The sequence below is a fragment of the Sus scrofa genome, chromosome 18, assembly GCF_054392235.1.
Source record: "Sus scrofa isolate SSC_HxYL_T2T_F1_AM1 chromosome 18, Sscrofa_HxYL_maternal_Yorkshire_Landrace_v2.0, whole genome shotgun sequence".
Taxonomy (NCBI): Eukaryota; Metazoa; Chordata; class Mammalia; order Artiodactyla; family Suidae; genus Sus; species Sus scrofa.
Window position 1 is genome coordinate 13,663,585 of NC_139400.1, and position 17,219 is coordinate 13,680,803.

A 17,219-nucleotide genomic window follows, 5' to 3' on the forward strand; every position below is an offset into this window, starting at 1 on the left:
ACACAGACAAAACATGACTGAACTCTACACTGACCACAGGAAACTCTCTTAGCACACCTTACTTTACTGTGCTTCGATTTACTGAGTTGTTTTTTTTTTAATTGAAGGTTTTTAGCAACCCTTAGGTTGAGTAAATCTATTGGCACCACTTTCCCAACAGCATTTGCTCACTTCGTGTCATATCACATTTTGGTCATTCTCGCCGTATTTCAAACCATTTCATTATTATTATATTTGTCATGGGGACCTGTGATCAGTGATCACGGATGTTACTACGACTTGCTGAATTCTCAGATGATGGCGAGCAGTTTTTAACACTATTTTTTAATTATGGTACATACATTTTTTGACACACACTAGGGCACACTTAGCAGACTACAGTCAGTGTAAACATCACTTTCACATGGACTGGAAAACCAAAATTCCGTATGACTTGCTTTATGGTGATATTCGCTTTTACTGCAGCGGTCTGGAACCAAACCCACATCTCCAAGGGAGGCCTGTAGGTAGTTTAAAACTAGAAAGATTAAAAAAAAAAAAAAATTTCAGAACACATTAACCAAATAAAGTATGAGAGGCCATACTGCTATCAGGAAAAGTAAACTTTATAGCAAAGAAAATTACCACTGATGGAGGGACATTAAACAATGATAAAAGGTCAATCCATAAAGAAAACATAGCAATCCTACATGTGTATGTACCAAAGAAGGGTGATGCAAAACCTATGAAGCAAAAACTAAAAGGAGAAACAGACAAATCCACGACTGTAGACGCAGACTTCAACATCTCTCTCTCGACAATTGATGGAACAGGTAGAGAGAAAATCAGCACGGATGCAGAAGAGAAACAACACGAGCAACCCTCAGGATCTAACCAACAGAGACAGAAGACTCCACCCAGAGACAGCAGAGCACACACTGTTTTCAAGGGCACGTCAGCCCCCAAAAAACCTTACGTGGGACCATAAAACAAATCCCAACACATTTAAAAGAATTAAAATCATACAGAGTGTGCTTTTGGACTACAATGGAATTAACCCAGAAATCAAAAACAGAAAAATAACCAGAAAATCTCCCAAGCGCTTGGAAACTAAACAACATAGTTCTGAATAAGCCACACATCAAAGAAGAAGTCTCGGAGAAACTAAAAACTACACGAAGAAGCTGAAACTACAAAATATGACAATGTGTGGGACATAGCTAGAGCAGTGCTAAGAGGAAAAATTTTAACAGTACATGCTCACGTTAGAAAAGAGAAAAAGTCTCAAATCAATAACCTAAGTTCCTGCCTTAAAAAGCTAGAAGAGCAAAATAAACCCAAAGCAAGAAAAAGGAAGGAAATAAACATCAGAAATTAATGAAACTTGGAGTTCCCGCCCTGGCGCAGGGTTTAACGAATCCGACTAGAACCATGAGGTTGCGGGTTCGGTCCCTGCCCTTGCTCAGTGGGTTAAGGATTCAGTGTTGCTGTGAGCTGTGGTGTAGGTCACAGACGCGGCTCGGATCCTGTGTTGCTATGGCTCTGGCGTAGGCTAGCAGCTACAGCTCCTGTTCGACCCCTAGCCTGGGAACCTCCAAGAAATGGCAAAAAGACAAAAAAAAAAAAAAAAAAAAAAAAAAAAAAAAAAAAAATTAATGAAACTTAAAAGACTGTTGGATCCAAAGGCAACTTTTAACTCAGCAGCATTCCCACTATGCTGGCAATAACTAATGAGAAATTTTAATTTAAAAAAAAATTCACAACAGCATCAAAAACATTAAAGGTACCTAAAAATAAATGTAGCAAAAGGTATGTATGAGCTTTTTGAAGAATATGGCAAAACATTACTAAAAACCATACAAAACATGAATAAATAATAAAACATATGTACCATATTCATGTGGGAAAATTCAATTCATAAGATAAATGTTTTCCCCAAATTAATCTATAAATTTACTGTGTCTCTAATCAAAATCCCATTATAATTTTTCATGGACCGTAAAATGATTCCAAAATTGATGATAAAGAGTAAGGACCTACGAATAGCCAAAAGTATTCTAAGAAAAAAAAAAAGGAAGAGGAACCAGACCTACTGAATATAAAGACACATGTCAAGGTAACAGAACCTAAGATAGTGTGAATGTGGAACAGAGATAAACAGATGCATGAATCAAACAAAATAAAAACACCAGAAATATTCTGAACCATATATGGTACCTCAGTATGACTGAATAAATGGTGTTGGGAAAAGTGGCCCTCCATTTGGAAAACAAAACTATTTCTCTCATACCACATTAAAAAAATAAACTTGGGAGTTCCCATTGTGGCTCAGTGGTAATGCACCCAACTAATATCCATGAGGATGCAGGTTTGATCCCAGGCCTCACTCAGCAGGTTAAGGATCCGGCATTGCCATGAGCTGTGGTGTAGGTTGCAGATGTGGCTCAGATCCTGCGTTGCTGTGGCTGTGGCTTAGGCCAACAACTACAGCTCTGATTAGACCCCTGGCCTGGGAACCTCCATATGCCACAGGCACGTCCCTAGAAAAGACAAATAAATAAATAATTAATAAACTTAAAATTTTCTTAGAAGAAAGCATAGAAAGTCTTTATGATTATAAATGCATTTTTAATAAAAACAAATTATAAAAACATAAACCAAAAGACTGGACTATATGAAATTTTTAAACTTCTGTATTTAAAAAATCATTTAAAAAAGATATCATAGAATAGGGAAAGTATTTACAAGAAATTGGTATTCAAAGCATACAAGAGTTCCTGTAATTCCATAAAAAAGATAAAAAATGCAATAGAAAAATAGGCAAAGATAGAAACAGACAATTAAGCACATGTAGATAAAAAGACAGTCACCATTTAAAAGAAAACTGGAAAATGCCCGAATATTGCAGATTCACATATTAGAATTCTGATCCAGATCTGTATATACCAACACTAATACATCATAAAATCGTAATACTGAAGATTTTTAAAAATGCAGAAAGTGGAGTTCTCTTGTGGAGCAGCAGGGTAAGTAGGGATCTGGCATTGTTAGTACAATGGCTTGGGTCACTGCTATGGCATGGGTTTGACCCCGGCCCAGGAACTTCCACATGCTGTGGGCACAGCCTCACACCCCGCCCCCTGCAAAAACAGAAAACAAGTGCAGAAAATGATTTTTCCCTATTACTGTATGATATCATTTTGGAAATGTTTAAATTCACAAAACAATACTACCTGCTGTTGTGGTACCTTGCGGTTGTCACATAAGGACGCAACATGGACTAGATTCGGCAAGCGTCCCAGAGGAAGGGGCGCGGGGAAGGACTGCAGGAGAACAAAGGGGGCTGGCTCTCCCTCGGAGGTACGTCAGCATTCCTGTGTTTACAGGATCGTAGTAACATTTGCTCATTCTGGGTGGTGGGTACGTGGGTTTTTATTACATTATCTTTGTCTTTTGCCCTTTTCTTTTCTTTTTTGACAGAAAAAGACTTTTCAAGACCTGTGAGCCTGTAGGCTCAATCTCTGTCTCCAGTCTAGACCTCTCCCCAGGCATCAGAGCGGTCACTGGTTGCCTAGGAGACCTTTACACCTGAATTCCCCAAAAAGTCTCCTGACCCCTCCCTGCCCTCCACGTCCTCTTCTAGGGATGTGACCGACACACATTCTTCTGTGCCTGAAACTTCCAACCAACGACTCTCAACATTCCCCAACAACCTAAAAGGGGGGAAAGGGGTAAAGAAAACCTTTCTTAAAAACAAGCAAATTCTGCCCAGAAACTCAAACGAGACACAGGCAGGGCCGCCCTGGTGACGCAGGACCGGGATCTGCTTCTCCCTAGTCTGGGACAAGGCCCCTGAGGGAGCCTCAGAAACAGCGTGAAAATTCCTGGTATGCAAAATAAAATTAGAAGGAGTTCCCGTCGTGGTGCAGTGGTTAACGAATCCGACTAGGAACCATGAGGTTGCGGGTTCGATCCCTGGCCTCGCTCAGTGGGTTAATGATCCGGCGTTGCCGTGAGCTGTGGTGTAGGTCACAGACGCGGCTCGGATCCCGCGTTGCTGTGGCTCTGGCGTAGGCCAGTGGCTACAGCTCCGATTCAACCCCTAGCCTGGGAACCTCCATATGCCGCGGGAGCGGCCCAAGAAATAGCAACAACAGCAACAACAACAGACAAAAAGACAAAAGACAAAAAAGAAAAAAGAAAAAAAAAAAAAACTTAAGACAACAGTTTAAAGTCCCCCATCACCTGGCCCTTCTGCGGAGCCCATCACTCCCACCGCTCTCCGCGGGGGGTGTGCCTCCCCCTCCGCCTGGAGAGGCCTTGATCAATGCTCACCACACGCGTACACAAAACCCCTCTTTTCTCTCTGGAAGCCACTTTGCACCTTTTTTTTTTTTCTTTTTTTAAATGGCTGCATCCATGGCATATGCAAGTTCCCGGGCCAGGGATGGAATCTGAGCCACAGCTGCGACAAGGCCAGATCCTTTAACCCACTGTGCCGGGCCAGGGATCAAACACACACACGACCTGAGCGGCTGCAGTCGGAGTCTCAACCCACCACACCACAGCAGGAACTCTGCCACTTCCATCTTGAACTTCACCTTGTGAAAGGAGCGTCTATAACCAGAAAATCGGTTCCGCTCCTGGACTGAAACGAGCAGCAGGCCAAGTGGCCAAGGCACTCGAGGCCCTCTCTCTCCCTATCCCAACAGACACTTCTGCCCGGACACCCCTTGTCCCCAGGGCTCTTCTGTTTCCTGCAACAGGTTCCGCCAGCAACATAACTCCTCCTCCCGCCGCCCTGACATCTCCTCCTCGCTTCTGCCCCTGCTAAGGTTCTGACAGCACCACGCCAAGAGCTGCTGTGCCTTCCGTCAGTGAAGGAAATTGTGCTATCAACTCCCCCCCATTAATGACGACAGGTTAAATGGGGCCGCTAACTGAATGCTGCTGACAATTTTATTAAAGCAAAAGGGACAAGGTCAGCCTTTTAGAGCTGCCGCACTTAACAAGGCTAAAATCTAATCTGCTGTGAAAAAGCAGCAAGTCCGACTTATCAATTCAGCATGGAACGATCGAGTTATGTGGCGTTCACGATAAGGAAACTCACAAGACACGGCCCCACCCTGCACAATGCCAACTGCCACGGACTGAACTGTGTCCCCCCAACTTTCATGTGTTGGAGCCCTGCCCCCGCGTGACTGCATCCGGAGATGGGCCCTCTCGGGGAGTAACAAAGGTCCAATGAGGTCAGACAGGAAAGGCCGCCATCCCACAGGACCCAGAGCCCTGGCATCCTTATAAGAAGGGGAGACGGCAGAGGTCTCTCAGCCACACACAGAACAAGGGCCTTGTGAGGACACAAGGCACCACCTGCAAGCCAAGGCCTGGTGAGGCCCCAGAGAAACCAGTCCTGCGGGCACCTTGCCCTTGCAGCCTGTACCTATGATGAAACTAACTTGTGTGGTTTACGATGTCCAGCCTGCGGTACTGTTAGACCAGCGCGACCAACTCATGCACCAAATCATGAGCTCTAAGTGAGGACGCAGCAGACCAACCATGCCTGCTGCGGGGACCTCCCAGGGCGGAAACCAGGTCTGTAGATCCAGAAGTCAAATTCCCGAGCAGTTATCCAGCCAGCACGGAAATGGGACGGGGTGAAGTGTTCTCAAAGAATCCGGAGCCCACTCTCCAGGGAGCTGAGGGCCCGTACCCGCCTTGAATAAATACTACGAACTAAGCTCCTTCCCTCCAGCTCTGCGCAGCTGTCCCCGGCCCACACTGGTCACAGAGCCTGTTACTCAAACGCCCCTGACCCGTAACAGGCTACAGTTTCTAAGGTCATAACTTGTCCTGCAAGGGCTGCACTTACCAGGCAGAATTTCACTTCACTCTTGATTGATACACTTACTCTTCAGGGAACTGTCTCCAAATAGTAACCCAGAATTTAAAGAGTTTCAGAGAAGGCTGTCTCCCTAAAGACAAGCAACCTGACCTTGAGGTCCTGTGAATAAAGAGTGGGCAGGATGCACTCCTATCAGATCTGAGGATGTTTCTTCCTCCATCATGCTCTACCGACTAAAAGTTAAACAAAAACAGAACACTTCTGAGCACAGTAAAACAGTCACCAGGCCCCTCTCATTTAAAAAAAAAAAAAAAAAAAGCTCTTTCAATGGAGTCAGTAGTGCAATACAATAAATATCCAGTCCACCCCAGTCCCAAGCTGATACAACTGCACTTCCTGAAGATGGCAAATCAGCCTTAAGGAACCAGATATACTTGGTGTAAGCAGCTCAGATATTTATGACTGAATGAAGGCCCTGCCAGCCACCCAAGCTCAAACTCCCGAAACTGTGATGCAGGACTGTATCAGAAGAGAGGCAAAGGACTGGACAGGTGGTGGGTCTCAGGTGACAGCTGCAGCCAACAGCAATACTTGGCAACCAGATGTCAAATAAATAACTCCCCAGTAACCAGAACAATCTTCTAAAAGAAGAAGGTAAGTCAATTAACATACCTTGAAGAACAGAATTAGAATGCTTAGGACAATTGAGAGAAACACAATCCTTTACAAACCAAGGGTGGAGCTTTACTTACATGAAGGAATAATGAACTGTGGCTCAGTGTTGCCTGCGTAGCCAAGCTTGGTGTACCTAAAAGCACAAAGTCATCAACACATGTTTAGACAGTAATACTCTCCTCGGTATCCCATTAATGTCTTTTATTATAAGCTCTCCAAGTCCTAAAATATCAAGACTCAAAATATTCCCTTGAAATTAAAGAAAAAAAAAATGGTAATGATTAAGAAGCAAACAACAACTTCAGATAAGCAAGAAGTTACAAAAATGTAAACTATTATGCTTGTTTCAACTGGAAAAAGTCTTGCAAACATATATTAACAAATATATTACATTTGCGTATCACTATTAATATTTAATTTTTAATCTTTATAAAAAGCCTACAAGGTAAATATTATCCCTGTTTTGCAGATGAGAAAATGGAGGCAACGCGTAGTTAATTAAGCTGCCCAAAGCCAAGCAACTAGTGAATAGGAAAAGCACCCACATCTAAATATGTAGCCTCTGACAGAGCTGGCTCTCAACAAAGTATAATTCCTTCCCAAACTTCATGAACCTTGGGGGGGGGGGGTAGGGAATTATTATATAATTTTCTTAAAATGTCATGGCATATGTCTTGAAAAGCTACTGCCACCGCCTGAGAATATCTGACAGCAGCATCTCTTTATCATCTCATTTTAGAACGAGCCCATTTTCTGTCAAGATCTTCTGCATGATAGATTCCAACAGTCTGAACTAAAATGAATGCCAAAATTCTACTATCTGTTCCAAAAGCATTTGCTAATCTCCTAAATACATTAAAAAAAAAAAATGGGGGTGGGGAGCCCACCCCTCAGAACCATCTGCTGAAATGCAAACCTGGAGAGACTCCAGTGCGCCCCTAGCTCAGCAGGCCCTCTGCAGGGAGCAGGCAGATCTGGACAAGGAGCCAGGGTTCTGCAGCAGTGCGGACAAGGACTAAAACACCCCCAAGCAGTGCTGAGAGTCATGTTATTAATTCATTCAGTTTTAAAATTTATTTCAAGATGGCTGGTATTAAATTTTCTGATGTGATTAATACACTCCAAATTCTCATAAATTAATTTTCTGATGTGTAAATGTATTTTACCATATGCTAATTTTACTATTTTTGAACACAGTAAATAAAATTTAAGGAGCCAAAAAAAAAGTCAGCTCCGCTGAAGTCATGTTTACTGCTCAGTCTCCAGGGACCTAAGATCTTAGCATCGCAAGCACCCCGGCAAGGCCAGGCCCTGAGATCCACAAGGCCCTATGAGGAGTTTCTGAAAGGCAAGCCCCACCCGAGGGCACTCCCGCGTTCTACCAAAGTACAGAAACCAGAGGGACACACACATCCTCCACCCCAGGCTCCCCAGACCCTCAAAGAAGGTTCCAAGCCAACCCAGAGCCCAGGGGCTGGCCAGGAGAGAGACAATATACACTAAACTTTCAAAATTCCAGATCATCCCTAAGTGAACCACTTTTCTGGAGGTACATTCCAAATGACAAATACAAACAAACTGAATTATTGACCAAGGCTATTAGAGAAGCTGGCAAGCTGGTGGGAAATCACCAAAATCGGGACCCCTAAGTCTACACTTTTTTTTTTTGTCTTTTAGGGCCACATTCGTGGCATATGGAAGTTCCCAGGCTAGGGTCAAATCCGAGCCGCAGCTGCTGGCTTACACCACAGCCAGAACAATGCTGGAACCTTAACCCACTGAGCAGGCCAGGGATCAAACCCATGTCCTCATGGGTACTAGTCAGGTTCATTACTGCTGAGCCACAATGAGAACTCCCCTAAGTCTATGCTTTTAATGGGCCACACTGCCCACCAGCCCACCTCCAGCCCCCCAAACTATAAATAGATCCATCTTCCCACGTGGTCAAGTTATGAGCTGCAGGATGACCATAACAGGGCCCTTTTTCTTGACTGCATTTCCAGGCCTGGCACAGTCCTGGCATTTGGCAAACACTCCATAAAGATCTGCTGAATGAGTTTTCACCAAGTATAAGAAAAGGCATCACTGCCAAACTGCTGGGGAAGGAACCAGAGTTTAAGGGGGGTGGGGGGACATCAACACTCAGAAAAACAATTTGAAGGAACCAGAAAAGACCAAAGTTGCTAATACGATCTTTCACTTACACTTGTTTTTGCGTAATAGGGTTGTTTAAAAAAAAAAAAAGTGACAAATACAAGTGACCCTCTTGAACACAGGTGTGAACTGTGTAGGTCCACTGACATGTAGATTTTCTTCAATAAACACACAGAAATATTTGGGTACACAATCCGATGCAAGACTTGTATTGAAGTGGAGAGCCTATTCTTACACAGGCATAAGTTGATACTTAATAGAAAGTTCATAATGTGTTAGTTCTCTGACTGTGCTTTCAGAGTCACGTAACTGTACAGTATCGCCCCTCCCCCACCCCAGTAACTGGAGAAACTGCAGATCAGCCTATCATCAAAAGTAGCTGGTGGTGTTTCCTGAGTTTCCTTTGTAGCTCAGTGGTAACGAACCCAACTAGCATCCATGAGGATGTGGGTTGGATCCCTGGCCTCACTCAGTGGGTTAAGGATCCAGTGTGGCCTTGAGCTGGGGCATAGTTCACAGATGTGGTTTGGATCCCGAGTTGCTGTGGTGTAGGTCGGCAGCTGCAGCTCTGATTCAGCCCCTAGCCTGGGAACGTCCACATGCAGCAGGTGTGGCCTTACAAAGAAAAAGAAAAAGCGACAGTGTTTCCAATACTGTATTAGGAATGCGACTGTAATTTTTTGCATGCCATAAAAATTTTACAATGATTCACTCATTAGTGTACAGGCCAGGCTACCAAGAGGCAATCACACTGGTTACACCAGGATGCCATCATGCTGCTTCTTTGTTATCAATGCCTGAAGTACACTGTAAATAGATATAAATTTCCTTTTCACATTCATTTCTGATATGCTCATGTCAGTAACACATATAAGGTCTACAAGGTCTTGTATAATGAAATATTGATGTACGTCCTGACAGGTGATTCATCCTGTAAACAGATGATATAAACTTATGGTATCATAAGAACAGTATAGGACTATAAACGTATTTTCTCTTTCTTATGATTTTCTTAATAAATGGTCTTTTCTCCAGCTTACTTTAAGAATATAGTATATAACATATATTCAAAATATGTATCATGAATTGACGGTTTATGTTATGCTAAGGCTTCCAATGAGCCGCGGGCTATCAGCAGTTAAGTTTTAGCAGAGGCAAAAGGTATACATGAATTTTCAACTGTGCAGGTGTCAGTGTCCCTAACCCATTGTTGTTCAGGGTCAACTGTATGGTGAAATGTTAGCATTTATTAAGTTAAGTGCTAAATAAGCAGCATTCGGGTCTGTGATGTTACTATTTGCATTTCTGAAAGGCAACAGAATCCACCGTACGTGTTCAGACCATGCACTTGGCACCAGACTACCTGAGTTCAAATCCCAGCTCTGTTATCTGCCTAATGTGTGACTTGGGGCAAGTTGCTTTACTTGCTGTATCTCAGCTTCTCCATCTATTAAAAAAGGATCCAACACAACCTACTTCCGGGGCTGAGAGAGTTACTACATTAAATGTATAAACAGAGACAAGAAAGGGCACTATGAGAGTGCCGTCTATACATTTTTGTTATTTTTTAATATTATTTCTGTATGTTTGAAGTATTTCCTAATTTCACTTCCTAAAAAATTTTTAAACATACGTTCTGTGTCCCAAACCATACTGTCCCGTCCTTCTGCTGTGCCCACTCTAAACCTCAGAGACACATTAACTTGTGAAGTGGTGGAGATAAAATGCACCTGTGGTGAAAATAAAGCTACCGAGTATTCTGCAGCAACTGGGGCTCAACTTCTTCCCAAAGTTGTGTGCCCCGAAATCATCAACAAGGGTCCAGAGCAGCAACAGGCCAGGATGCAGAAATGGACTGGAGTACCTTTCAGGTCCACACTTTGGAAATTCAACTAGGTACCCAGGATGCCACTATCACATGCCACTCAGCAACAGTTGCTAGGGTGTCCAGATCCTGAAGTATCATGTTCTAAGACAGCACAGCCTTCCCTGGAGGCCTTCTGTCACTGAGTCACACAGGTACCTCACAGCAATAACATTAAGCAAACAATGGTTTTCATGACTGAGGCAAACTATCATTAAGATATTCATATTTGTATATATTAACAGCTCTTCCTTTCCCTTCTAGCAAAATCCAACTATTAAAAACATTAGCAGGAGTTCCCATTGTGGCGCAGTGGTTAACGAATCCGACTAGGAACCATGAGGTTGCTGGTTCAATCCCTGGCCTTGCTCAGTGGGTTAAGGATTCAGCATTGCTGTGAGCTGTGGTGTAGGTGGTAGACGTGGCTCGGATCCCGTGTTGCTGTGGCTCTGGCGTAGGCCAGCAGCTGCAGCTCCAATTCAACCCCTAGCCTGGGAACTTCCATATGCCTTGGGAGCGGCCCTAGAAAAGGCAAAAAGACAAAACAAAAAACAAAAAACAAAAAAAAAACACTAGCAAAAGCACAACCTACTCAGTCTCTTTACAGTAACTTAATGTCTTCAAATTTTTCTGTGCTTTTTTTTTTTAATAGCATCAAATACACCTGGGGTTTTCTTAGTCTGAATAATTACAATGTAATGACCATCTAACAAACTTATTTTTTTTCCTTTTACGGCCATGCCTGCAGCATATGGAAGTTCCCAGGCTAGGGGTCTAATCAGAGCTGTAGCTGCTGGCCTATGCCAGAGACACAGCAACGTGGGATCCGAGCCACATCGGCGACCTACACCACAGCTCACGGCAACACCGGATCCTTAACCCACTGAGCAAGGCCAGGGATCGAACCGGCAACCTCATGGTTCCTAGTCGGATTTCGTTAACCACTGAGCCACGATGGAACTCCTAAACTTAAAATTTTAACAAAATCTTCATCAATACAGGTTCATAAGGCACCTCAATGAAAACCTATTAAATAGAACACTGTAAATGTCATTAACAAGCGCTTCTCTTAAAGTCCCTCTCTGGAGGAGAACCCAGTGCTAGACCAGCCCCAGTAGAGAGGATCTTACAACAGTTCAAGCACACAAAGAACAGAACTAAAAAAACCGACAAGTAAAATGCAACTCTTAAATATGGAAAGTGTTCAAGACACCACTTAGGCAAAGACACATTCCAACCAATTAACTAGCTAGAATCTATGTAGCAGGCACATAGGAGGAAGGGGGGGGGGACGACACAGCGCTAGCCCTCAAAGTGTTCACCTGTTACAAACCTGATTTCAGGCTGATTTTTCCTGGTAGGATGACCTACCTTACCTGGCAGGCGAGTTTAAGATCACCTGGGTTGGCAACTACGAAGAATGCACCAAGCCTGGCTGATAAGATCACCTGGGCAGCTTCTAAACACGTAGATTCCCAGGGCCTGTCCCAGAATCCCAGAGAAGGAGCCTGGGTTTCTGCAGTTTGAACATCCTCTGCCCCTCCCCACCCATGGTTATGATAATCAGCCAGCCTAGAATCACTGATCAGACTACACCGCATGCAAATCATCTTTCCATGTTTATATAATGCAAGCTCCCAATCTTATGCTCACGTTCTAACAAAACCATCTATCACCTACCACATCATCAAACGACATGGACCTGCAATGCTGAAGTTTAATACTGGTTGGAGGCCCTGAAGAAAGGACTCAAATGTATGTATTCTGTCTTATTTAGAACACTGAGTGTTTAAGGATTCTATGGGAAAAAAAAAAAAAAAGATGTAGGAAATGCTTTACAATTTAAACTATGTAATTAAGATGTAATGGGGAAAAAAAACACTTAATTCTGAGGAAGAGATAACATCTGGGGAGGGGGGAATCCCTCAAACCAGAAGGTAATGAAAACCTAGAAGCTTATTCCTAGCGAAGGCTGAACTAAGCCAAGGAGATCCACCATCATTAGTCTCACTCAATACTGTTTTGGAAGAACTAGGTAATGCAAATCACAAAGAACTAAATAAAAGACCAGTGCTAGGAAAGAGGAGACAAAATTTATTTGTACATCATACTTATAAACCTGGAATAGTGAAGGTCATTAAGTGAACAACTAAAAACCAGTTCCTCAGTGAAGGGACAAAACCCAACAACTTTCCTACCTCACGGTCATAAGGGAGACTCAGCCGTGGATGAAAAGATCCCTTTCACAACAGCAACACCACAGAGTTTTACCCTGAGAATAAACCATGTGAGGCGAAGCACCCTCCACATACAAGGAGACATAAACTGAGACTCACCTCACGTATACAGGCAGGGCCCCTACTTTTAAAAAGAAACATCACATATCCCTAAATTCGTCTATAAGTTTAATGCGAAGCCATCCAAACTCTGGGCCAGTACTGGAGGTGGTGGGAGATCACACACGGGTGTTATTCGGAGGCTGAAGCCTCATCCTCATTATGAAGGGGAAGCTCCAGGCTCTCTCTCGAAAGGCCTTGTTATCCAAATAATTTTAAATGCATACACCCTACTGCCCAAACAGCACACTTGGAGGAATTCACCCCACAGAAGCACTTTACATGTATAAAGATAGGCACAAAAAATGTTCTCTATAGCATGATAATAGGAAAAAAAAAAAAAAAACTGGAAAAACTCAAATGCCATAAATAGAGGATAAATTAATTCTAATCATTTAATAAAATGCTATATACAACCATCAAAAATGAAGCTGACTCGTGTTACTGGTTATATATGTACATACATATATATGTATTTCAAAAATAGCTGCAAAACAGTATAACTCATAATGTGAGTTAATGGGGCCCACAAGGCTGTGCTCAAAACACAGCCCTAGTTCGGTGGCTTTAGGCAAGTAAACGAATCCTTCCCACTTCAGTTTCTTCATTGGTACAAGGGGAGGAATAATAATTCCCACGCTCACTGTTAAACATTACCATTTCTGGAAACAATATCCTAACTCAAAAGTAAAAGGATCTCCTTAGTCAACAATTTCACTTCACTGCTGAGTGACATCCGATGTATAGTCATGAACCGCATTTCTTCCACGAATCGCCCTTCATTTTCCTACTAGTTTTAGCATCTTCCCAACTGCTATAAACTCTTACACGTATGGAGACTATTAAGGCTTGTTCACACATATCACGAATTTTTCCCAGTTTGTTCTCTACCTTCACGTATACATTTTCTGAAATTATTTAAATATAATTTAGGTGATCAAATCCACCAATTACTTTCCTGAGTAATTTCCTTTGTAGTTTCTGCTTTGAAAATCCCTCCCTGTGCTAAGGTTTTGTATCATTTCTCTGCCAGTTTTATGTATATCTGATATATCTGATACCTGAAGAGCTACATGGATCAGATTTTCCCAAACATATGTACATGAAGAATTAAGATCAGCAGCTTTTACATCAAAAGGCTTTGGGTTTTCATTTATTTGAACTTTATCTTTCCAAAAGAGAGCCAGCATGGTGGAGGCAGGTCATCATTCTCAAAAATACACACACAGTACTTACAGCTCACCAGCCAGTCTCAAACCCCAAGGCACCTTCCCTGCATCCCCTGACCTGAGAGCTTTCCTCATTCAGAAATCAGGACAGGAGTTCCTGCCTTGGCGCAGTGGAAACGAATCCAACTAGGAACCATGAGGTTGTGGGTTCGATCCCTGGCCTCGCTCAGTGGGTTAAGGATCCAGCATTGCTGTGAGCTGTGGTGTAGGTTGCAGACGCGGCTTGGATCCTACGTTGCTGTGGTTGTGGTGTAGACTACAGCTCCGATTCGACCCCTAGCCTAGGAACCTCCATATGCCGTGGGTGTGGCCCTAAAAAGACAAAAAAAAAAAAAAAAAAATCAGGACAGACTTCCAAGACAGAAGACATGGAAATAGAAGAGCAGCTTCATAAAGCATATCAAGAGTTACAACTCCGCCTTTTCACTAGGTTCTCATAGCTCAAACATGAACGCGCTACGGAAGGGGGTCTCTAAGAGGCCTCCACCTGCTCCTGCACCATCTACCCCATTTCCTTTTCTTTTGCTCTTTAAGGCCGAACCCAAGGCACATGGAAGTTTCCAGGTGAGGGACCAAATCAGAGCTACAGCTGCCGGCCTACGTCAGAGCTGCGTCTGCGACCCACACCACAGCTCACAGCAATGCTGGATCCTTAACCCACTGCGCAAGGCCAGGGATCGAAATTGCGTCCTCATGCAACCTAGTCGGGCTCGTTAACCACTGAGCCACGAAGGGAACTCCTCATGTCTGCCTTCCGCCCGGTCTCAGGTACCCTTCCACGCCTCTTTCTGTAAATACAGTATATCCTCATTTGCCCCAAACGTCTGAAAAGGTCCTTGGGCAGAGCTCCTCTCCCTCGCCGCATAAAGGCCACTCTCTCCACAGCAGGAACTGCCTGCAGGGAGGAGGCTTCATCTGCCTACTGTCAACTTGACATACTTATATATAGTTGAAATTCCTCCTACAACCATGTGTCTGGAGCAGAAGGTGACAATGTAAGCGCAATTAATTTATGTTTGAAAGTGGAAATGTCACATCTTAAAACAGTGTTTTTCAAACTGTATCCTGTAGGAAAGTTGTTTTGATTGAGACCCCTTAAGGGTCCGGTCTCAAGAGCCAAACAGAACAGGTCGACTTCCTCCTAAGATTGTCTCAGTTAAAAAAAGTGACTACACTGCCTTAGAATATGATTTTGATAAAACTAAAACTGTTTCCAGATCCTCATGACATACACTCCCTACACTGTACACGGACTGAGTTCTTCAAATATTCCCCAAATTGTCGTGCAGAAAAGGGCAGATCTCTGTTTATAGAACCCAGTTAAATACCTAGGTTCAAATTTATAATTATTTTAGCTAAATCCAAAATCCTTTTTCTTCTCTTTTTTCTCTATTTCATCTGTAAATTTTACATCACCCAATACACTTGCCCATGTCTGCATTTTTTGCTCTCTATCTGGTAAACCTAAGATCATGATGTGGCTTCTCTCTGGGTTTTGGGCATGTCAAGTGGACTCTGACAACCAGGTTAAAAAGGTGGACTGAACATATGATCTGTCCTGAAGCCCCACCACACCAAAGCAAAATGATATTTTTAAGATACATAAACCACAGCAACAGGGAGAAAAGAAGAGAAGGTAACAGCAAAATTTTGGCCCTGGATAGCTGTGGGAGAATCTGGGAACCAGCCAGGCCCTGGACCAGTAGCTGCACAGGCACCTGCACAGGGCCAGGTAAGCCCAGCCTCCCCAGCTCCCAAATGCTCTTCCCTGACCCTAGCACCTTCCACAGGCAGACCTGCAGAATGGAAAGCAAAGAGCCTCTGGACTCCAACTCACTTGCCTGGGGCGAGTCCATGAGCCACTCTAAAAAGAAAGGGGTTACTTGACTGAATACAGAAGAAAGCGGATGGCTGAGACACCCTCTCCACGCCTGCCTGCCCCCAACTCAGCTCTCAGAACCCTAGCATCCAGACTGCCCTCCGAGAAGACATCCGCTGGGGAAACTGACCAGCTCAAGAGGAAAAACGGAAGACCAGGAGGTTCCCCAACAAACAACCCACCGGTAGAACTCCTGGGGAAGCACGAAGTCAATAAGCCAAACCTGCACATGCATCTGCACAGGCCGAGTCCCCCAGGCCCTGGAAGTCTCTGAGTTTTACTCAGGAGCAGGGAGGCAGAAGTTACCAAGGTCTGAGGAAAGCCTCTACCATGAGATGGAGAGATGAGAACAGACAAATCAAAAAATCAGCTTGGAGGAAACAAAAACTATGTGGGGAGAAACCCCCAATAGCACCTCCAAGAAAACCAAACCCCACTGTCACCAGCATCCTATGAGAAGACCGCACATCCGGGAGACAAAAACGAGATGCTATAAATTAAATACATATATATATTATATATATATATTCAAAATATATATAATATATATATATATTCAAAAACAAAAAAGAGCTCTTGGAAATGAAAAATACAAAGCAAAAATTTTGAGCACTACTTGACTTCTGACACTAGAGCATGATTATTTCGATAAAATCAAATTTTTTAACGAACCAAAAACTAATAATAAAATGAACCCCTTGCTTCATTGAAAGCCTTTTGCACTGCATTCAAATCATACGCCTGCTTTCTTTTAGTTTACATTTGTCGGGCCTATTTTCACTTTTTGACAAGGTAGAATTCAGACTGAAAACAAACAAACAAAAAAAAACCCACTTCATAATGCTAAAGCAACAACTCCAGTGAAGATACAAGTTATTCATATGTGAGCACTCAATAAGGCAGCAGCAGCTTTCACAAAGAAGAAATAAATGAGAAAGGCGCTGCTGACAGGAGCACTAACACAGTTTTCAGCCAACGTCGGCCTAAGTGGTCAAAAAACAGAAGAGCAAAATAGCATCATTAATAAGAGGGCTCGTCCAGATATTTGCTGCACTCACAGCACGTGGAGAACATGCCTCTCTGGAAGGACAGGAACCGTCCCTGGTATCCGAGCGGGCGGGATTCGGAGCTCTCTCTCAAGCACATACAGAACGTTCACAAAACTGACCAAATCTTGGACTCAGAGAAGCCAAAAGAATGGAATACAAACAGCCCTCTGACCATAATACAACACAACTAGAAACCAAACACAAAATCA

The 17,219-nt window shown here is 43.3% G+C and overlaps 1 protein-coding gene across 8 annotated transcripts in view; it reads right to left on the reverse strand.

Moving 5' to 3' along the window:
• ACTR3B (actin related protein 3B) overlaps positions 1-17,219 on the reverse strand; it is a 271,775-nt gene that overhangs the window by 247,766 nt on the left and 6,790 nt on the right. For 7 of the 8 annotated variants that reach the window (XR_014833440.1, XR_014833441.1, XR_014833439.1 and 4 more), the window contains one exon: positions 6,577-6,632. The exons of the other annotated variant lie outside the window; for it this stretch is intronic. Coding sequence is in view for 3 of the 7 variants with exons in the window: in XM_021079303.2 (XP_020934962.1) it covers positions 6,577-6,632 (56 nt within the window). In the remaining 4 variants the exon portion in view is untranslated. The remainder of the gene's footprint in view (positions 1-6,576; positions 6,633-17,219) is intronic. 8 annotated transcript variants of the gene reach the window in all.